Here is a 22,961-nt window from a genome sequence, read left to right as displayed (position 1 = left end):
CACAAAAAACACCCCCTACCATCAAGTCCTCCACCCCCTCAATTTATCCTAACACTAAAGTGTTTCATTTTAACAAAAGCTTTCTTTTTTGTGGGGAGAAAGGCTTGGAGGGCTTCTATTGTTTGCTGGGAAACAATGGGGTCTGAAGGGGATGGGGGTCTGGGGATGAAGGGGGGTATATCATGCTGGGCATTTCCAGAAGAAGTGAGGGTGTGTGTGTTATCTATGTGTGCTCCAGAGGGTGCATTTTCTTCAGCCGATGATGCGTTATTGAGCTCTGAAGGCAAGTTTGGGAGTCAGAAAGAGTTTGGTTAGGGTGGGGGTTGCCCTCATTAACCCCCTCCACCTCAGCTCAATCAGTCGACCACCAGGTTAAAGCAACAACACAACCTAATTAGAGCCAAGGACAGAGTGAGGGGTGAAATGTCAACGTCCTCCTTTTCTTTCTCTTTCTGGCTGTCACTCTCTTGAAATGGAGGGTCGCTGCTCTCTTGGGCGCTGAGGCAAAGAAAGTACTTCAGAATGCTCGTTGTACAATCAATTACATGCTGGTAGACGGTGCTGTTAGACTGAGGGCCATGACAGAAGCTCACAGGTATTTACATTTTTGTGGTAACCTCATCTGAGCCGTACGGAGACATTATCAGAGGGTTTTTCATATTTGTTTTTGTTTGACATTCTTAATATAACTTCGAGAGTCATGTCTTAATTTGTAGTGCAGTTGTGAGTTTTTATTTCTTTTAAATCCTATTTTATTGAGTATTTGTTTTCTTCTTTCTGTAAAAGTTAAAGGATTTTTGTTGGTAAACAATTTTTATCATGACAACAAAAAAGTTCATAAATGCTTTTTGAGCATGTTTTAAATTTCAAAAGTGGACTGGCAGGAGCAGTTAAGGTAGAGTTGATGTGAAACTGTTTGCATTCACACATGCAGCTCACCCCAGAAATTTCAGGAAGATTTTTAAAGTTAAGGGGTGAATACAGAAGAAGTTGGTTTTAATTTGATTTAATGAATCTCCACCCTTGCACTCATCTTGTGTTTCTCTTCCTCGTCTCAGCACCTTCTAACTGACAGAGCAAGACCTCATCTCTTTTCTCTCACCTCTTTAATTTTTTGTTTTGCTGCTACAGCTTCCATCTACACCGCACACCCTTTCCTCTCTGCACCCCCCCTTCCTTTGCACCCTTTCAAGGTCCACAGGCTTGACTCCTCCTTTTCAATTCGGCTTCCCAGCAGCACTACTTAGTGGGGAGGTAATTGGAACCAGTGCTATCAGTGTGATTGAGGGAACAGGGGGAGTGTGTGTGTGTGTGTGTGTGTGTGTGTGTGTGTGTGTGTGTGTGTGTGTGTGTGTGTGTGTGTGTGTGTGTGTGTGTGTGTGTGTGTGTGTGTGTGTTCATGTGCGCGAGTGTGTATGGGGTCTGTATTAATGTCTAAGGTGTTGGTGAAGCATGGAGCAAAAGGGGGGCCCTATGAAAAAAGGGGGTCAAACACATAGAAGAGCATTTCAGCGTGGAGTGGAAGAAAGAGCCAGTTAGAGGGGAGATGAGAGAGGAAAGGAAAAGGCCGAGCTGAGGCCATGGAGGTTGTGAAAAGATAGGGGCCCATACTGAGATCACACCTGCCTCTGAGAGGCAACACACACATATAAGCACACACATGCACACACATGCACACACATGCGCGTTTCAAGTGTGCTCAGGACAAGTGAGCATTAAAATAACCTTGATCTCATAAAATTCTTATAAAATATCCTGTATTTTAGTTTCTTTTATTAAACACAGTTTTTGTGTTTTTAATGAAAACTGTCTCTGTTAAAATCCTCTATATTTTTTTAATTCAGACCAAATTTCTGATCCTCTTGTGGATGTTATTTGGTGGGTTTTCTCTTCTGTAACTTTAACTTATAAAACAAAACAATTCTACAAAGAAACATGTTGTCCCCACTACCAGTGTCAACTTAATGCACAACTTTTTGACTCTCTTTGTTTTCCTCTTGTTCTGCAGCTGCTGCAGAAACTTTGATGGCAAACAGGAGGCTGGTATGCTTCATTTGTTGATGTGATTTTTCCCAGTTTGAAAACTGAACTATGACTCTGGTCCTGATTTTTAATAACTCGTGATTGGAGAGACTGGAGGATCAATGACTGAGACTGACTGAGAACAAAAACTTGGCTTGGGCCTTGGTGACTTGACTACAAGACTGACCAGAACATACGAGGTAAATAAAGACGAAAGCAGAACGTGATTTTTGAGTGAGAAATTTAAAGATACTGTGACTCTACTCACCATGAATAAATCTCTGGCTTCTAAATCTACAGCGAGGAGGAAGGCCTTCTCCAAGCGCTGATATCTGCAAAGAATTGAGAGACCATTTAAGAAAATGCAGCACCCTGATAAGAGAGGAATACAGTCAACATCTAAATAAAAACATATTGATGGATAGGTTAATAGTACAAATTCCCCTGTTTGTTCAGTCTCAGCAGAAACACAACCCACCCACATTTAACTCTGCATACAAAACTGTCAATAATTGAATGGAGAGTAGTGAGTCCTCCTCCTCCTATTATCCATATTAAAGCAGGGAGAGAGAGCTCTCTATCTCCCAGCACAAAACACCTCAACTTTCCTTCGACTAGAGCCAACATGAAACAAACAAACACGAGCAGAGAGGGGGGGAATGGAGGGGGGCTTCTTTCATTTGATGTTCGATTGAGAGAAAAAGAATGCAGGTAGGTGATAAGAGAGCAGAGGAGGAGGGATGCCAAACAGCGCTCCAGCTCTGCTACAGAGGAGGAGAAAGAAAGAGAGGAGAAAACGGGAGGTAATTGCATGATGGAGAGCGGTAAGCAGCGGTGTGTGGGAACAACAGGGTCTATTTCAGTCAAACAGGAAATTCAAAAGGCTCTCATGGCAGAAGGGAGAATGAAACAACAGTCTAAACAGGTGCATGTGAGGTGCTTTGCCTTTATGAATGACTCAAAGCTGCATCAGTGAGTGTTTGTGAGGATATATAAAAGCTATTTCCTTTTTAGGAAACTTAAAATAGCAATAGTGAGCTGCAAATACACTGTATCAAATTGTATCTTCAATGGATGTCATTTTCTGAAAGACACAGTCTTATTTTGATTCTGCACCCTGTGCTGATAAAAACTGAATTATTGTCGCCATCGCCTACGAAACAGTGAACACTGTTTGTGAAACATGTCAACTTTAATTTTTCTCCTAATTGTCAATACCTAGTACAGATATACATGCCTTTTTATGGGATGGTGTGCCATTCCTAATCCAATGGGTTGATTCATTAAATTTTTATGATTAAAAATGAGAGAAAAACAAAAGCAGAAATAATGAAGACAAAAGAAGCACAGAGTAGGAGAAGTTACCTGAGAAGGTGGTGGAAAAAGCGGCGGGCGTACTTGCTGATTGGCTCCCTGTACTCAAGTATCACTACATCAGAAAGAGGGGCAGCTGGAGTGTAAAACACTCCCAGAGCAGCTTCCAGGTGAGCTACAGATAAAACACAAATACTTACATACAGTAGGGGAGACCAGGTATGGTTGTAACACTTTTTGCTTCGGCGCCTCCAACTCACTGAATTTGAGAGTCAGAGTTCTCAAACTTTAATGCAAAGTACCCACATTTGTTTACTTCAAATGGCACCAATTCAAACCTCTGCAAGAACATCACAGACCTCACCAGGTGATGTCAAATATGTGGCGATCCTTTGTTACAACATACCCCACTTACAGCTCCTGTAACCTACGCTGGGATATCACTGGACCCTCAGCTTCCGCAGTGATTTGTAGTAACACGGCAGATCCCATGTGCCTTTGTTACTGATTTGACTGACTTACCACTCTTTGTGACTTCATCAGATGCTCTTTTAAAAACATCTGCAGGCAAACCTCTGTCATTCTTTCTTTTCCACTGCCTAGGTGTTATGTAACATTATTAAAATAAAAAAATGTTCTTCGTTGTACATAAGGGGATGGTTGCAACATTTTTTAAAGATGTGTTACAACCCACCCTACCCCTGTCAGCCAGTGTTTAGCTAGATGTATGAGCATAGTGGATTGAAATTAGCATGGGAAAATGCACCTGATGTTGCCTGAGAAACTGCAATTGATTCCCACATAAGTCAAATAGTTTTATCTGGATTAATTTAAGTACTAAACCAAATGTAGTCTTAGTAAAAAAAATGTACTTTCTTCCCTCAAAATCAGTTTTTTCTCTATAGAATCTGCATGCACCTGTTTCAGGCCCTGACAATAAGTGTGATGAGGGTGGAAGCAGGTAAATACTGAAAGGATGTGACTCCTATCTTTTCCCCGATTGGTGGAATTGGTGGTGTTACAACTCTCCCCATGTTACAACCATACCCAGTCTCCCTAAAGGATCTGTAACTGTAAAACCTACGAGTGAATTTGCGTGCAGTAAATTTTGAACCAGGACCTTACCTTCTCTCTCTGCGTTTAGCTCCAGCTTCAGCAGGTGGTTAGTGATCAAGCTCAGGCCTCTGTAGCACTCATCTCCCATGATGCTCCAGTCCATAGCCTCAAGGATGCCCAGTGCCTCTTTGACTTGACAACAGCGCAGCCGCTGCTGAAGTAGCTCAACAGGACCCATCTGGCCTCCAGTTAGCGCTCCTGTCACAAGTTAATCAATAGAGGAGAAAAAAAGAAACAAAGAGTTGAAGATCGAAAAGAAGAAATGACTGCAGCTGAAGCTTAATCATCTTTTTGATCATTTACTTGTGTAGTTCAATGGATTTCGGAATTTATAAATTTAATATCTGTTTTTATCAGCTGATCTTTGAAAAAAAAAACAGAAAAGACACTCTCATTGCTTTACAATTATATAGACCATTATGTAATACATTATATCAATGAGCTTTGTTTTGTTTACATTTCTTTAATTTAGTGTCTTCATTGTTTCAACATGCATAAACTATTACACACTTTAAAAGTACAGCTTTAAAAAGCAGTATACCAATACACTTTGTTTTGAATCTCATCGTTGATATATGAGCTCGCATGGAAAAGAACTGTAGCCAAAACAACATAATGAAATAATAGTGCTACAGTCAGGTGTTAGAGTCCTATTTACAAGACTGGACAATATATTCAGTAGGACTCAAGCTAAGAAAATGTTCAGTTTACTCTGAAGCAAAAGAAAAAGATATGCCAGACTTGCTTTACCCTTGTGAAAAAGTAGCAGATAAGTCTGTTTAATCCATGTCCTAAATGCTCGTTTTGTTTTTTTTTTTAATGCCAAACAGAGATCTTTTACAGTATGTAGAAAATACACAAACAGTTTTTCTTTTCTTGCATGCAAACTTTGTTCATCTTTTGAGCAGATGACAGGACTCCCTTAAAGTGATTTGGCCTTTTGACCGGGGTGATTAATTATGCTGTTGTGTCTGTTTGTGAGTACATTAAGACTGCTGAATAATGGAGGCAATGGTATAGGGTTATGCACCCTTCCTGGTAACAGAGGTGTCTTGTTGTGTATGTAAAAGGGCAATGGTGCATGGGTGCTAGTGTCCTCATATGGGAAGTGAAGGTATTGAATGCCAGCGGTGTTGAATGTCCAGTGTCCATGCTTGCAATGGTACTGCCTTTTTTTGGAAGAGGCTGTCGATAATCCCCCATAATTCTAAAGCATGTTTATATTCTGTTATATTAATACAAGAATATACTGCTGCATTAAAGTTTAGCTTGTATAAACACAGTATGGACCTAGCTTGTTGTAGCATTCTGGGCAGTGTAGGTGATCACTAACAGCGGCACTGTCAATGGGCCAGACTGCAAGCAGGCAAAGTCACCACTGACTCTTGTCTAATTAATTAAAGAAGTTGTGAGTGTGTGTCCATGTGTGTGGGGGCGTTTGAGCAATTAAAATGACAAGCTGGCAATTAGCAAGCCCCCAAATCCCCTAAAGACTGAGCTAATGTGGGTAATACATCAGCTGAGCGTACTCGGGTGCTATGTGTGTGTGTACTTGGCTGTGTAAGCTCGAGTGTGTGTATGATCTTGAGTTGGGTGGTGGCATCATCTCTGAACTAACTTTGAAAAGCATAAATAGATCTTTGAGGTAACAAGGAGAAGTCTACCTCTCCATCACCTATTTATATTAATATACTGTGTATCAAAGACATCCAGAGGCAGACAAGAGAAGACTTTTTTCATAAGAGCTGCTTAATTAATCAATTAAATGCAGGCAAGTTGGAACTCAATTTTTTTAATACATTGGACTTGAGTAAGGGTGCTTTGTAAAAGGGAGGCTTTGAAATAATGAGCAGCAGTTTGTAAAATTCAAAACAGAACCACAGTTGATGTTATCCAAATGCCCAGTAAGTCGATTCTTTTTTTCCTTCTATCAAAATAAATATAAAAATAAGATGCATCACTTTGCGCTAATATTCTCTGTAACATTAAGTTATGTAACTCATTTAAAAAGATAAAAATAATTCATTAAAATCCCTACGAAAAAGACCAATTTCTTTGCGTGCTGTGCAGCACATTCCCTGTTTGCCCTTCCACAGCCTGTACCGGTGCAGGCCCAGCCGTGGCCAATGTGTGCCCAGATGAGATAACTCGGTGCAGGCAGGAGGGTGGGGATGGGGGGCACCAGGGAGGGCTGCCTCCTATGGAAAAAAGGGAACTTGGAGCGTGGCCAAGTCTTTCTTCTTCGGCGCCTCCCGACTCAGTCCTTCTGTCATGTAGCAGGCCTTATGAAACAAGTCAATACAGAGAAGGAGCGCAGGCAAACAAACAAGTGAGTTGGAGTGTGTGTGTGTGTGTGTGTGTGTGTACGTGTGTGTGTGTGTGTGAAAGCACAGAAATAGAAGAATAAACATATGTGTGTGTGGGGGGGAATTATCATGGAGAAAAGACATGCAGTGACTTTCTTCATCAAAACCTTGGCCGACGATCAAAGCAGGGAAGCTATTGTTGGAAGACACCCTCCCCTTCTCCTGTGCACACAGGCAAACGCAGTTGAATAAACACACACCCTCATTCACACAAACGCAAATGCACACAATCATCTACCTTCCTCACATCCGCCCCCACACTACTGCTTTCAAACTTCAGCAGAAAGCTGTGTGCTGCTTCCACATCTTCTTTCCAAAGTCACAATTAAAGACGCTGAATGAGTTTATGTGCAAGTGTGTATGAGACCATATGAGTGTGTTTGTGTATGTTTGTGTTAGAGAGTGAGGTGGCTGTTACAAAAAAAAAAATTTGATTGGCAAACTTTATCTGGGGCCCCCGAGGGACTGCACAGCCACTGTAAACGATTTATCGGAAAAATGCATCCCAGAATGCACCTGGGGGGCTCTTGCCCCAGGGCGATTATTGAATGACCTCTGAAAGCGCGACTCCTACTAACCTTCCCGCCCAACAAATTAACTTCCCTCAGCAGTGAAGAGGTCGACCCATTCAGCAGCCATATTTACACAGAGGGTTCAGATACAGTGTCAGATCTCAAACAGAGGAGGCTCTGAAGGGAGGAGGGCACCTTCACCAGGAGGAGATGACTGTGGCAGGTTTGGAAACTAATTTCTGTTTATGTTTTATTACAGAAGCCTATCCCAGGATGCACCTGTTCATAATTTTTATCAATATAGTACAACTCCATCATCCTAAGACCACATTATTAAAGACTGGTTTACAGTATGCCACTCTACATAAACCTTCATCCAAGCCTGTCGAGGTCTACAGACTAATATGGGAAAAGAAAATTTACTTTGAAGGATCTTAAGTGGTCAGTGACAGAGAACTAATCAAAGTTCAGATTGTCCATTTGTCTCAGTTTTTTGTTTTTGTACATTGAATAACTTTCTGTACAAGACATCAGACACTCTGTACACAATATTTTGGTATTAAGGAACTTTTAAAGGGCTATTTTCATTATTGTCTGACACCTTAGAAGTCAAGCCAAGTTGTCAACAGGTGAATCAAAGAAAGAAATGTTCTTTGATTTTTTTTTAGTTTGCACAAGTTTCGTAATTTGTTTTCAGATAACATTGTAAAATTGTTTTTACCCACCTAATCTGAATCTTAAAGCTGCCAGGGGTCCTCCATGAAAGGCCAGCATCATAGTTTCAGTCCCCTCTGGCGCTCCTTCCAGACCAGCCCCCCACCACAGTCCCTCCAGGCCTCCACAGCTGCGCAGGTGCTGAGTAAGTTTTAGCGAAGAAGCAGAAGCCACCTCCTCAGCTAACAGTGTCATGCCTAAAGGTGCCAAGCCCAAATCAAAGCACATAAGCTCCCCTTGGCTTCCTCCTACCATGACCATAGCCCCAGCAGGGTGCCAAGCCAGGTGGGTGGGTGGTATAGGGCATGGTGCCAGGAGGGTGACCCCTCGTCGCTGGTCATACAAGACCAGAGAGGAGTCGCTTAATCCCAGGAGAAGGGCGGTCTCAGAGGGGTGACGGGAGCAGGAGACAGGGCGGGATGCTAGTGGAATGCGGGTGATGGATAGGTGGTGCAGGCGCTCACGTGCACATTCATACACACAGGTGTTCACCCCGAACCCCTGTTTGGATTTTTGGGGTCCAGTTGGTAGCTCTACTGTCAGCAGCTGGTAGGGCTGGAGACGACTGAAGCGACAGTCCAAGGGATCTCCTTCTGTCCGGACAGAGCTGAGGACCTATCGAGGGGAACACAGAAAAGTAAGAAATGTGAAATATTTCTAATTATGTCAGACTGAATAACACTTAAAGGGTGCTTTTGTGCTTTTGTATATTCTTCAAGCAAACATTTAAGAAAAATGTTTACACTTCAGTGGGCAAAGATTCAAATTGTGAGGTTAAGGTACTTAAGAGGTTTAGGAATGTCCTTAAAAGGTAATAATAAAGATAAAACTTACTTAACTGCTAAGTCCTACTCTGTTCTTTATTGTCTATCTTTTATCAAACTTTCAGGGTCAGATTTTGTGATTTGGTGTTTTCTCAATTTGAATAGAGAAACATCCCCTAATACATGCCAACTTTGATTGGCAACTGTGGAGGAGGCTTCTGGAGTGCTAACTTAGACTATTAATCAGTTGTGGACAGCAACAAGGAAAACGTCATTTTACAGAAAAACCAGGGTAGAACCTGGTAGAACCAGAGTCTTAAGTAAAAGCCACCTGATAAGAAAGGCTGAGACTGATCAAATCATAATGATGATTCCTGGGTAAAGTTATCTGCATGGGAGGAAAAAAACTGCTTACATTCACAGCAAAGACATTGATTTTAAATCTGTGTTTAAGGTAAAACAGTGATGTTTTATCTTTATTTCTTTTTTAAATTTATTTTTGGGGCTTTTTATACCTTTAACTGGAGAGGAAGGGACCGTGGGCAAAGCAGGAAACAAGTCAAGGGGCATACAGGAGAGACACCTCAGGCCGGAGCTGGGCCCCAATGTCCAATCTTTCTTTCTGTTGAAATGTTTTGTATAACTTTAAGAAGCAAATACTCCCGTAACTACTTGAGTGTCAAGACAGAGGATTATGTTGTATTAACATGTTTTTTTAATGTATAAATTGAATTAAGACTCTGCTTTTTAGCAGTACAGTTTACCACTTAGCCTGTTTTTGAATAAAAGGAGGATATGGAATGAGAAGGAGAACATTTGAGAGAAAGACAGACCTAGAAATATGTGATACAATGGCAGCAGCTCCAAACCCCCTGGAGATGGAGGAAATGTAGCCTTCCTCTGTGCTCATAAACACACACCTGTCAATCAACTCAGCTAATGATAAGAGCTCCATTTTAACTCAAGGTCAACAACATCTTCTCCCTGAGCATGCCACGGCTTGGAACCCAGCGATAAACAACACTCTCTGTTTACTTGTGTGAGAAGCCGAGAGCCCAACAGTGGACCTGGTGAGTGACAAGAAACAAGACGTTTTTAAATAATAGGTGGATGAAACATGAAGACAGCACAGACATACTAGACCAGTGGTTGAGCCCAGAATTGAGATTATTTATTTCTCGTAGGAGTGGGCACAAAGGCCTCCCCCAAGCAAGCACTGACACTGAAGGAGATGTCACACTGGTGCTGTCGATAAAACACCCACAACGAAACCAGGTGAATGACAAGAGACAGCAGCCTGTAGTACAGCAGCCCAACACTTCCACAGTCACTAACAGAGCTTTTTAGAAGGGATTTCACCTTACCAAAGCCGCTATCAGAGCCCTGCATTGACCGTGGCAGCTTTGGCTAAATGAGCCCATTTCTTTTCGCCATGCAGACAGAAAGAGGGATCTGCTGCCTGCCTGCCTTCCTTTCCTTTCACAAAGCTGCCCAGCCCAGTTTTTTGGCAGGCATTGCCAAAAAGGGACTTAGAGGGAGGAAGAGAGGGGCTTTTTTGCCTGCCTATGGTCTACAGCAGAAGAGAAGCAGATGACTGTCCTCCTGAAAGCTTTTTTCCTTCTCGATAATCCCCCAGAGCTAGCTCCTACTGCTCCCCAGGGGGTGGGTGCTGTTTGTGTGTTTGTGTGTGTGTTTATTTGAGGCAGGGGAAAAGAGGGGCTCAATTCATGTAAGAGGTGGGGTATCCTGGGAGGGTGCTGTTCTCTGGAAAGGTATGTTTCAGCAGGGACAAAGTGACACATGCATTAGATAAACTTGTAAACAAACAAATAGCAGGCAAATCCATTCTGGAGAATGTTGTCACAGGATCCACAACACCTTAAACTTAAGCTTCACAAACCCTGATCCTCCCGAAAACACACACACACACACACACACACACACACACACACACACACACACACACACACACACACACACACACACACACACACACACACACACTCACAAAGACACGTAAAATACACATCTCATCCTTTCTGCTTTTCATCTGGTGCCCAGCTTGTTGGTGCCCGCCACCTGCTGTGCCAGCAAGCCACCGTGGCACCATCAGGGCTGAGGTGAAGCTGATTCAGCTCTGCCTCCCCCTGATAGGTGATCCTCCAAGGGAAGGAGAAGGGGAGAGTGTCAGCTGCAGCTCTGAGGAAACGAGTGAAGACTGCAGAAACCTGGTTCAAGCTGCAGGAGCCAGTATTTTTAAAGAGTTCAAGATCAATTTATGTTGGTCCTTGTTTACACGATAAATACAAAAGTAGTAGATGACATGGAAACGGTTGCAATTCCAATTGGCTATGTTCTAAATTTTACAATACTTAATAGCAACATTATACTTCAAAATGGGACACAGAGAGTTGGTGGAGCAAATTGTCAAGGCGGGACTCAAACCAGTGACTGCTGGGATAATTTTATAAGTGTTGAATATAGAACAGACAAACCTGGTGCTATCTAACTACACTGATTCTACAACACTGTGCCTGACTTTTTTATGTGCCTGGACCTAAGCCAGACCTTGACCTTTATGTGAAGTGGGTGTTGCAAAAAGGAGCAATGTCTTTAAATCCCAATAGTGCACAGCAAACACACCAAAAAACTGCATATTCTCACATCCTGTCCCAAATTCACTGTCGCAACATTTTTAACAGTGAGCGCAGCAGCATTCTGACTCAGGGTCACTTGTTAAGGGTATGGTGTGCCTACATTTTGCAAGGCCCTGAAGGCAACACAGCTGATTAGGAGATTAGAGCACGGCACTCAGGACTCTAAGGGTGGCTGCGTTTTAATGCGTAAGAAATACAAACTCTCAAACTGCAAAATCTCTCCTAAATTTAAAAATTTCAGGGTAAAAAACAGGCTTAAGACATTGACTTTACAAACTGGACCAAGTCTTTTAGCACACCGTGTATTTTTGTTTCAATTTGCATCCTGTCTGATGAACTGCTACATGCATACTGTCTTTTAGATGTGGATTTTCACTCAAAAAGGACCCAGGTTGTGAAGAAGTACCAAGAAGGAGGACACAGGAGATGATCAAGATACAGTGCTCCCTGGTTCTGGAGCATGAAATACAATGATGATGAAGAAGGAGAGTGAACAAGGGAGTAGAAGAGAGGGATACAGGCAGAGGAGAAAGAAATGTGAGAAAAGATGATGAGACAGAGCGGGAATGTGAGTAAAGGAAAAGAGGGGAGAGAGAAAAGGGTGGAGACATGAAGAGAGAGATGCTAAGAGAGCAGAGACAGGGGGGAGAGAGGGAGAGAGCGGCCTCTAGTAAGTAGCTTTCTCCTGGTTATTGGTTTCAGTGACTGGTCAAAACTATTCTTCTCCATTCTTCTTGTCTCTCTCTCGCTAGCACCTTTTTTTCCTCTCCGTGGTGTGAAAGATAAAGCGGACGGGCCCAACTGTGTGGCTGGCCCTTGTTCACAGCAGTGGCCTTTTGAAGCCAATTTTCCAGCTCACGGAGCAGAGAAAGACAGGGAGACGGGCAGAGGGAGACGGAGGGACTCGGAGGAGAGTGGAGGGATGAAGGGATGTGGGGTGTCAGGTTGGGGGGTGGGAAGTTTTAGGTGTGTGATTTGGGGTAAGTGTTGGGGTACTGATGTGGGAAATGCACAGACACAGCAGGATTACCAATCAGGTAATTCCTCATACCTTAACTGTCATAATTGGTACCACTGAACATAATTGTAGAGCAGAGTGAACATTATTCACCAGACCTGAAACTGTAGCAGAAGCATTTCCTGTGTGATTTTCACAAAGCACTGAAGCTTGGGGGTAATTCTGCTCTCTGGATTCCATACCAAACCCTTTCATGGTCCAAATTATGACTGCAGCTCATTTTTTCTACTCTTTGCTTTAATTCTGCACATTAGGACTGCAGCTTTTTATTTTTCAGGGGCAAATTTAGCCATTTACACTGTTAATTTAGCCTCTAATGCACTGAATCACAGCATTCTTGCAAGACTTGAAGGAAATATTCAGCTCCTGAACAGTTATGTTCTCTAAATACAAATATATCACTTTTTCAGGGTCCTCTTCCTGTATTTCTAGGACCTATGATGGTTTTTCTAGTTTAGAAAAAGAGGAATGCCATGCAGCTGAGTGTTGAAGTAATAATTAGCAGACAACAGAAATCACACAAGCACAGATCAAACAACTGCAGACAAACTGTTTGGTGACAGATAAAAGGGTATTTATACATTTTAAAATAACCACACTACCACTAACAAACAAGGCAAAAAAGGATCATTTGTTGTTTTCTTTCCATTAAGATTAATACATTTTTGGTCATGGATTGTGTGTTTGTGTGTGTGTGTGTTTGCATGTTTGTCTTGGGAAGACGGGGTAAAAAGAGGGAAGCATGAAGGAAGGATAATTAAAAATGTTAACTGGCTGTATAAAAACTTACTATGAACGTGTTTTCCTCTCCTTCCCACCCTCCACCCCCTGTGCGCTGTGGCTCCACTTATCAGCATGAAGAGGGGGGGCATATGAATTAAGACCACATAGGGGAAGAAATCAGACTTTTCTAAATGCCGAGAGACTGGCTAGAAAATTGGCTTAGTGCGGCAGATAGCAAACTGAACAAAAGGAACATATATATGAGCTTGAAGTGATTGAAGTAGCTGGCGTCTCTCGATGTGTGCCCGGCGTTTGATTCCCGCCATGGCTCTTACATAAACTGCTCGCTTAATTTCACACCGCGCATCTGAAAAATGACAACAAACGCTTTCATTAGAGTGCGATGCCGCAGCCCCACGAAGAGACTTTAATGTTCATGAAGCGTGGAGGAAGGAAGGAGGAGAAGAAGGGAGGATAAGTGTGTATGTGTGTGTTTGTAAGTGTGTTTGGGGGGAGGTGTGTGTATGTATGAGTGTGTATGTGTATGTATGAGTGTGTATGTGTATGTGTAAGTGTGTGTGTGTGTGTGTGTGTGTGTGTGGGGGGGGGGGGGGGTAAAGGAGACAGAGAAAATAAACTAGGTGAAGGAGTGAGATAAATATGGAGAGCATTCCAAAAACAAGAAGCGGAAAAGCTAAGAACAGCATCTGCTTTGCTTATTTCAATATTCCAGCCCCCCCCCCACAAGCCCCCATCTCTTCCTCATTCTCTTTCCTAGCATTCAATTGGTAACGCTCATGTTTCCTCCTTCTTAGACTCTTTCCCTTCTCTCTGGCGCGGTGCAGATTTCGCATTTGTTTACTGAGGTACGCGGTACAAGGAATAGAGTTAAGCTCGGTTCGGTAATTTGGAATCTTTCATCTGTTTTCGGCATGAGGCCAAACCTAGGTTGACATAGAATCACGTTGTGGTTAGGGGTTTGCCGAAGGCCATGAAGATGTGTGCCTCTCGTGTGTGTGCATGCTTCTGTGGATGTGTAGGCGTTCTCCTTCACTCAGTACCACAGCTTAGTGCTCCTGCTTTTTTCATATGATGATGCATGGAGGTGCAACACAGAGGTGCCACCCTTGAGGTGACTAACACACCATTCCCAATCCCATCCACCACAACACAGGTCTACAGCGTGCTGTGGTGGATTGGCTGCTTTGTTGCCTTCTCACTTTGTGTCCTGACTGTGTGCGCATACTTTACAGTGTGTGAGAGGGAGTGCTCAACATTTCTGAGCTTAAAGTTACAAACCAGTGTTGTGTAAGTTTGATTAACTAAACTATGAAACTTTGTCATCCTTGCTCGTCACCACCAGGATTACTTGTCAAATAAATGATTGCTTTATCTAATCTCAAGCAAAGGGCAACTGCCATACTACTACAATGCTTTGTTACCTGAATCTAAGCTAGCATGGATAACATCTTATAATGGTTTAGGGGTACTTTGATCTAGAAAATGGAGATAAAGTTGTGTCCTATTAAACTGGCATGTAACCACTTGGGCAACAACTACTTGTGCTAAAATGAAAGTGGAATTCATATCAGTGCCATGAGTAAATGGACAGACGTGCAGGGAGTTTCTTGTCTTGGAAATGGTTCCCCTTTCATTAGGGATGTATACCGAATCAGGTACTTTTACAGGATCCGACCGAATTCTGTCAAAAGTACCGGGTACCTATTCATGTAAAATCAAAAGGTACCATGTTTAGGTACCTAAATGCATTCTTGTGACTGTGAGGGAGTGGAACAGTAGGCAATTTTCCACGCTGGACATAAACACAGCATTGCAAGGTTATATACTGAAAAATAAATATTTCAAATTGAAAAATACATATATTTTATCGGTAGATGAATTGATATTTTGTACCACATAAATACAAAAATTACCAAAAGTTGGTAACATTGAGTACCAGTACCAGTTGCCAGTTACAGGGCATCAGTACCGTATTGTTTCTAATGTGAAAGGAACCCATCCCAACTTTTTCTGAACCTTTCTGAACCTTTTTTATTCTCTCAGGTTCCAGGAGAAAAACAATCTCTTCGCCCACGCGTGATGAATTTTCTCACACATTACCTCCTGCGGTTTATACTGGAGTATCTACTTCAAGTTGGAGAAAAATTAGCCCCTGATTTGGTTTGAGTTTTTGTGTACCTTGAGGCCTTCTGTAGGTGAGCAGCTGAGCAGAACCAGGTTGTTCTTGTGTGTTTTTGTGGGGGTCCAGGGCCAAAGTTCCTCACTGGACTCCTCCAGGTTCCACCAGCAGAGTGCCATATCCTGGAGATGGTTGAGACTGACGTGTCTGTGAAGCCTCCTATGCCGCCCATTCACATCTATACACACCACCTGGATGTTGAGACAGAAACGCACATTTATATGGACTAAAAATATGAAAAGACAGGTTTGGATTGCACCCAGAAGTAGTAGACCTTTAAGGGACACATGCACAGGGTTAAAAAGAATCTTGAAAAGAAAGGGAAGTTATTAGAGTATACCAGTGATTTGGCTTCACAAGCCTAGCCTGTGTGAGTACTTGAGGGCTGTAAATCTTCCACATCTGTAGCCCTAAATACACCTCTCCTGTCCTTCCCCTTTTCTGTTTTTGTTGATGTCTAAGGTTGTTTTTTTATCCTCCATTATTAATGTGTGTGTGTGTGTTTTGGTCTGTTGGGCTTGTTGTTTTAGTGATGTGCATATTTTTGGGAAGGTCCGCCACGCTCTATGGGCCACAACAAAGAGACGCACAGTAATGAGCTCTCGTGGTGCTTGAGGGAGGGGGCACACACTCCCACAGAAACACACACACATGAATGCATGCATGTATGCACACAAATACACATGTACATGTATATAGGGGCACTGGTGTAAAAAGTGTATTTGAACACATACAAAAAAGTGCAAACACACGTTAAACAGACAGAAATAATATCAGAAACACTTTTGGAGAGAGTGAAATTGTTTGAAACTTTGATCCTGTATCCACACATTCTCAAGTCACACTCCCTGACCAAAACAACCAAATCTAATAGCCATCTCTCTTACACACTCACAAACACAAGTGACCTTTGTACGTAAAAGTTAGGATGAACGGTTGTGACCTGATCATGTTGTTATTCAGGTATACAGGACGTACAACAAACAACCCCCACAAAGTGGAAAGATTTCACCTCAGTCCTAAAAAAAAAGAATTTTAAAGGCCAGAAACATAGAAATTAATATATCGACCAGCTGTACTGTATGAGTAGAGCAGATTTGAGGTTCAGTGGTCCATGTCTGCCCTGCTTGCCCCCTTAGGGGTAATATTTGCTTTGGAAATGAAATACAGAGCCAAATTAAAATGATGGAGGTACATCTGATGATAAAGGGAACAAAGAGTTAACCCAAACAGCTGAACGAAAGATCACTGACAGATTAGAAATGGGAAAAGAAGAAAAGAAAGAAATTCTGAAAATCACCAGGGTTAATAACACACTCTATATCTACCCCAGCATGCCCCCTCCATCTCTTCATTCCTGCCCATCTCTTACCTCTTTTAGTCTTTTTTTTTGCTGGGGTTTGCTGGTCAGCAATAATCAAAAACCACTTTCTGTGGGCCGGATTAGTTTAGCCCCCCCCATCATCGTCCCCCACTCTCCTTCTCCAGCTTAGCCCACTGGACCAGGGCTATGTGTACGTACTCGTGCACTTGTGTGTGTGTTTGTCATGGGGGATGGGTGGTTGTATGTGCGTGCACATGTGTGTATATTGCAGGTTGTATGCACATCCACTGACAGAGGTCTGTGCTATATAGGGAGACTGTGTGGGGTGGGTGGTGGGAACAGGGGTTTCTTATCAGGGCTATGCTTCTGGAGACAGACACACGATTGCTTTTATACACTGACAGCATGCACGCGCATTTACACCCACACACACCTTAACAAAACAGCCTGGCAGTAATGTGATAATGCCAGAGTTAGTGGCTAGCCCGCTAGTGATGGAGGACACAGTATAGTTTTGTTTTTTGGGGAAGGGAGGGACAGGGTGGTTTCTGATCTGACCTTTTACTAACATCCACAAAAACACTTTCACATCAAACAGCTTCTCGGCACACACCTGTATGAGAGAGTTATGGACAGAAATGAGGAAAAGAAAAGAATTATAGGCAATCTAGGACACATTTTAAAGGGGGCAATGAATTTACTCAGCCAATATGCCACTGTTTATAAAAGTACAAGCAAGGAATAAATAAACATTATGTTCTTGGTGTGTCAAGCTAAACAATTGGTTGCAAAGGGGATGAACAGAAAAGTAGTGTTCAGTACAGCTCTGTGGGATATAACACTTGATTGAGACAAATTGTGTTCTTGTTAGTTTAATTTCAACTTGTTTTTGTACTCTACTCCAAATCTGCCAAGAAAGGAAAGAAAATTAAAGAAAAGAAAAGAAAAGAAAAGAAAAGTGATGTGCCTGAACTCCTCATCCAAATGCAACTTTATATACATTATCTGCCAGCACTCTGAGCACAGCCGTTACACACAGATTCCTACCTTTTTATACCATGTTTGTCACAGCTCCTGGCTGTTTGCGACTAATTTGGCACAAATACGATTGTGTTTTCATTTATTTTAATCTATGTCAGCATAAAACACATGATCATTCAAAAAATTGAACACATAGGTCTTCTGACTAAATGAAAATTAATTTGGATAGTGAAATGGAACATTCCTCTTTTTTCTCTTTAACCTTTTTGACTCTCACTCTCTACTTTCCTCTTTCATACAAACACCAATCTAGGTGCAGACAGTAAAATGCACACATTACTGACGCACACTCCTCAATGCCTTCAACCATACCTTGATTTCAGAGGGTGAGAGTTTGTCTATTCGCCTGTCAGTCTCAGGGGTGTCCTGGTTCTTCTGGTTCAGGTAGACTGCAGCCACCTGGCTCTGCTCCAGGAAGGACAGCAGAATGAGCCTGTCGCTCAGCACAGCTGGGGATGATATCACCATACTTGTCATTCAATGTCATGACTCATAACAGAAAACAATATTATTAAGGTGACACTTGAAGAAGTCACAGTCTCCTTCATAGCAGTAAATCATGATAAAATACCAGCTCATGGTTATAACCACACAGTAAGATTGTCGCCTGTCTTTTTCATCATTATAATGATGTCAGCTTTTCTCCTTTACGCTGTGAGCCTTTAAAAAATCTTGCACAGACAAAATCTAGATCCATCAAAAAGGGAGGCATAGAAGACCCTGGAGCCAGAGACTCATTCTTTAGGTTTAAATATTATTATATGTAAAAGCATATAAGCAAATAAAACCATACAAATAAAGATATTGAATAGATCCAACATTACTCCACATAAACTCAAGAAAATGAACTGTAATGTGTCCAGTAAGTGCTGGCGGGGGTGTGGGATGACGGGTGCTCTTATGCATTGACTGTGCCACTGCCCATATACAAAAAAAATTAAAAAAAATACAACCTCCCTTGGATACTATAGTATCCAGTGTTAAAAGTCAAAGACTTTAGAGCAAAGATGGCCTTGTGGTCTAGGTCGCGCTCCAAGAGGTTCGCCCTCAAGTGGGTGACACAGGTTTGAATCCAGCCTGTGGCCTCTTTCCTGCATGTCACTCCCCTCTCTTGCCCTGTTTACTCTATCCACTGTCCTCATCCATCCAATTAAAGGCATATAAAAGTCTCCCCCCACCCCCACCTCTTAAATTTTTTTTTTTAAAGTTTTCTTTGACAAATGTAGCAAAACTATTCAGATAATAGCCTAAGACTGTATAATACACTGACGTAGTCTTTGTGACATCTCCCATTTGTTTCTGAAGTTTAAAGCTGTTGATGGCTGCCATATTGGAAGTTTTGACTTCACCGCTGAAGTGGACTTGGGGCAGGATGTTAACAGCAACAGTCAATCAAGCTGCACCTTTCATTGGACAAAATTTATAAGCTAAACTTGATCAAAATTAATTATACAGATGAAAACTCTTTTTTTTAAACCCAGACTATAAGCCTGTTTGTTTAAAGTGATCAGTACTTTCTGAATGGGTGTTCAGGTGGTTTCTGGTGCTTCTGCAGTCAGCCTTATGCAGACACTCAATCAACTGCAGACTTCCACATTGGCCTTGTATTTTGAGATCAGAGAATTCTGCTTTATTGGAGCAGTGTCAGAACTCACCTGATTTCATTTCCATTGACCAAAAGCAGAGATCTTTTCGAGATGGCCCTGAGATTTGAACATTTCTATGTCCAGCTCACATTGGGTATATTAAAAAAAAATGATACTTCTTTTTTAGTTTGTACCCCGGTCTAATAAAAACTTAATGGAAATTTCCCTACATTAAAATCTTTGAGTGAAGTAGAGATAATTTTTCCTGTTGGTCGTTGATATTCTGATGGTCATATGCATAGATATCTTGTCATCTCAGGACATCTGTTCTGAACTTCCTCCTGTAGAGTCAGTGAGTCATTGAATCTTTAAGTTGCTCCTTCAGAGGGGACAGGACAGTGGGTAGAGCAGGAAATAGGATGAGAGTGGGGAGTAACATAAGGGAAAGAGGCTGCAGGTTGGATTTGAACCCTGGTCAACGACTGGAGGGCTCACCTCATGGGGCCTGCGTCAAAAAACTTTCCTTTTTACGCCTGTGTACAAAATGAAATCAGTATGTTGTCTGTCCTTTTACCAAAACATCTTTTTCAAACTGTTCTTCATGTGATCACTTACTTCTAAAACAGTGACATTTCCTGTGTTAAACTGCGTGAAGAAGTTTAGTAACTTGTGAGATGGAGTTTCAGTCTCTTTCAGCTTCCCCTCTTTCTTGTCTCTGCTCTCCTTTCTTTTTCTCTCCTCTCTGCTTTTACTACCCTCCCATCTCCCCTCTCTCCTGCATCCTCTCTTCTCTCCTCTGCCTCCTTCATTCTTTGTATCTCCCCTGTACTCCTCCCTCTTTGCCTGACAGTGTACAACAGGCTCTAAGGCTTTTTTGCGGTAGAAGAACACACTTGATCCTGTTCAACTCTTCAGGAGCTGCATGGAAACGCTGATTAGCAATTAAGCCCCCCTCTCCTTCAAATTAATCTGTTTATGAAACCAATTAAATGGATAGGAAGGCGGGGGGTGGGGGGTGGGGGGTTGTTACACATGTCTCTCAGATATCCTGCTTTAAGTTGAATGAGTGAGGCTGCACCCCGAGATTTAGAAATCTAACCACTAATTAAGCGTTGCATGTGTGTATTTATAAAAGTGAGGGTACAAAACATCCTGTTGTGGGGGAATTTCAAATTAATATGCAAATATAGAAAGGAGTGAAATGAAACATCACTTAAAAAGACAGAAAAAACAGCATCTCAAATCAGGTCATCTGAATCAGCCTGCCCCTATGCTAAAGTTGGATTATGAATCATTTGTAATGAAAAGCTGGTCCAGGGCTTTAACTGTTATGAAATACAACCATTAACGATGCCTTGGCTTTCCAAAACATCATTTAATGCAATAGTAAGCGTCTTTGTAATAGATTACAGTCAAATCAAGTTAAATGCAGTTTAGTATTGATCTCTATGGGTGTCTATAAACGGGATTAAGTTTAATCCCATTCATTCCTAAGTGAAGAAGGGGATACGAATCCAGGCTGTGGCCCAATCTGGGACCAGGTGGCTGATTTAGCATTAAGGGCCAGACCTTTATGACCCGGGCTGATGCAAACCCCTGACACACACACACGCACACGCACATGCACAAGTGCTCACACAGACTTTGAGTACATTCATTAAAGCCCTTAAAACTCATTAGAGGTAGATATAAATAAACATTTTACACCCAAGCCAACAATCATGCTTCTTGCATGTTCAGTTACCCACACCAACACATACATTCACAACCACAAGCATTAAACCAACCACATGTTCAAGCTCATGTTCTTTTTCACATGCAAACACGCATGCACACACACACTCTCGCACACACGTACAGTCCTCCTCTAAATCCATTTAATGCCATCTCCTCAGCAGCATGTTGACATAAGAGGCCAATGGGCTTAACCAAAGCACATTTCAACATGGGTAAATGAAACCTGCTATGAAAAATCACTTAAGGATGCTTAATCGTGGAGCATATGCGCAGCTTTGCCCAGCCGTTGGCCAAAGGAAGCCGGTAATTCTTTGATGGTGTAAAATATATGTAATCTAGCGCTCTGTATGATGCAATCAGAGCTCATGGTTGAAACAGGAAGGTAGCCGAGTTGAGGATAAAAAGTTTTAGAGAGGACAGTAAGCCTCCTGCTTTGTCACACCATGAAACAAAAACAGACCTGGTGGATGTCTCTTGTTGTCTCAGAGAGGTAAATACATACAGCCATGCAAATCTGAGAAGGGATTTTCTTCACCGTTCAAAGCCTGAGAAACACATTTTGGAAAGTTGTCAAACCCTCTTTTGAAATTTTAAAAAACAGAACACAGGCGTAAGTAGGGACTGCTTGTGAGCAGCAACACAAAAAACTACAAGTTGTAGATAGTTGTTGTCCTTTCATGTAGAAAACATGGAGGATGCTTTATTACTCACAAAAGTTTAGATTAACTGACAAGTCACCTGCCCAGAAACTGTTAAAACTAAGAAAGTATTTTCCTCTAAGCACTATAAATTGCTCATTTTAAAATCATTGAAACATTTACTCCCAACACTTGCGCTTGATGTGGATTCAGAAAATTCAAGGGGATTCAAGAAAATTTTGGTAAGGGACCGATTGATATTTCAGAGGCAGAAGTTAAAAGTGTGTGTTTTTTTTCTGCTACACCATGTTAATAAAAAATGAATTAATGTGAAAATATGAACAATTTAACATAAGCACACGCCTTCTTTAAAACCCATTCTGTATTGCCGGAACTGGATACATGCTTCCAGACAGGGAAACTAAAAGACACTTGTGCATATCATGAAACAAATCAGTCAATGACTGTACCTGTAAACTGATTCATAGCTCTTTGCTGTAGATGTGCTTGGGGGTGTGACCTGGTCAGGCTTTCCACTCTAATTGTCTCAGACTAATTTAACAAGTAACAGATGTGAAAACAGCCCCCTAACCTACACACACACACACACACATACACACACAACATGCTCCCAATCCCCGGAAACCAACCTCTCACAACCATTACTCTAATAATTAGAGCCTCTGAGGCTTTGAATTGAGCGCAGTGGGAGGTGAGTGGGTGTGTGTACCTGAGTGTGCATGTGCCTTAATGTGTGCCAATGTGTACTTGTGTATGTTCAAGTCTGCGTGTTTCCTTTCTAATGTGAGCGGGCATACAGTAAGTGCTTGTCTTTATCAAAAAAGGAGACTGTGCACCTATAATTTCACATGTATGTATGTGAGAGCAGGTGTGTGTATGCTTGACTTGGTGGACATGAGAGACTGTGTGTGTTCATGTGTGAGTGAACTTTGTGTGTGTATGCACTATGAGGGCTTTATCAGGTGTCTGGAGACTCCAGACGGAAGCAAGGAGGGCGGTGTTATGAACAAATAATTGATACAGAAAGAAAGAAATAATTAGCAGATTTGGGCTGGTGTCCACGGGTCTCTTATTCTCCTGCCAGGTCTGCGGAGCGAGGGAGCACAGTGTGAGGGGGCGGTGCTCCCTGGAGGAACGCACGATGAAGGAAAAACACTGATGGATGCTCTTAAGGGAAGGCCCCTGGACACACGCAGCACAAAAGGATT

General features: G+C 42.1%; 1 protein-coding gene across 4 annotated transcripts in view; it reads right to left on the bottom strand.

The window, feature by feature from the left end:
- Nucleotides 1-22,961, bottom strand: part of wdpcp (WD repeat containing planar cell polarity effector) — a 70,584-nt gene that overhangs the window by 17,350 nt on the left and 30,273 nt on the right. For all 4 annotated transcript variants that reach the window (XM_074675921.1, XM_074675918.1, XM_074675920.1 and 1 more), the window contains 6 exons: nucleotides 18,084-18,220; nucleotides 15,406-15,597; nucleotides 8,056-8,659; nucleotides 4,462-4,650; nucleotides 3,388-3,511; nucleotides 2,291-2,354 (listed from right to left, as the gene is read on the bottom strand). In XM_074675921.1, the coding sequence (XP_074532022.1) occupies nucleotides 2,291-2,354; nucleotides 3,388-3,511; nucleotides 4,462-4,650; nucleotides 8,056-8,659; nucleotides 15,406-15,597; nucleotides 18,084-18,220 (1,310 nt within the window). The remainder of the gene's footprint in view (nucleotides 1-2,290; nucleotides 2,355-3,387; nucleotides 3,512-4,461; nucleotides 4,651-8,055; nucleotides 8,660-15,405; nucleotides 15,598-18,083; nucleotides 18,221-22,961) is intronic.

The sequence above is a fragment of the Halichoeres trimaculatus genome, unplaced genomic scaffold (assembly GCF_033239565.1).
Source record: "Halichoeres trimaculatus isolate MK-OKI-2021-1 unplaced genomic scaffold, fHalTri1.1 fHalTri1_scaffold_8, whole genome shotgun sequence".
Taxonomy (NCBI): domain Eukaryota; kingdom Metazoa; phylum Chordata; class Actinopteri; order Labriformes; family Labridae; genus Halichoeres; species Halichoeres trimaculatus.
The sequence above is the reverse complement of the archived record's forward strand: the minus strand, read 5'-3'. Positions and strand labels throughout refer to the sequence as shown.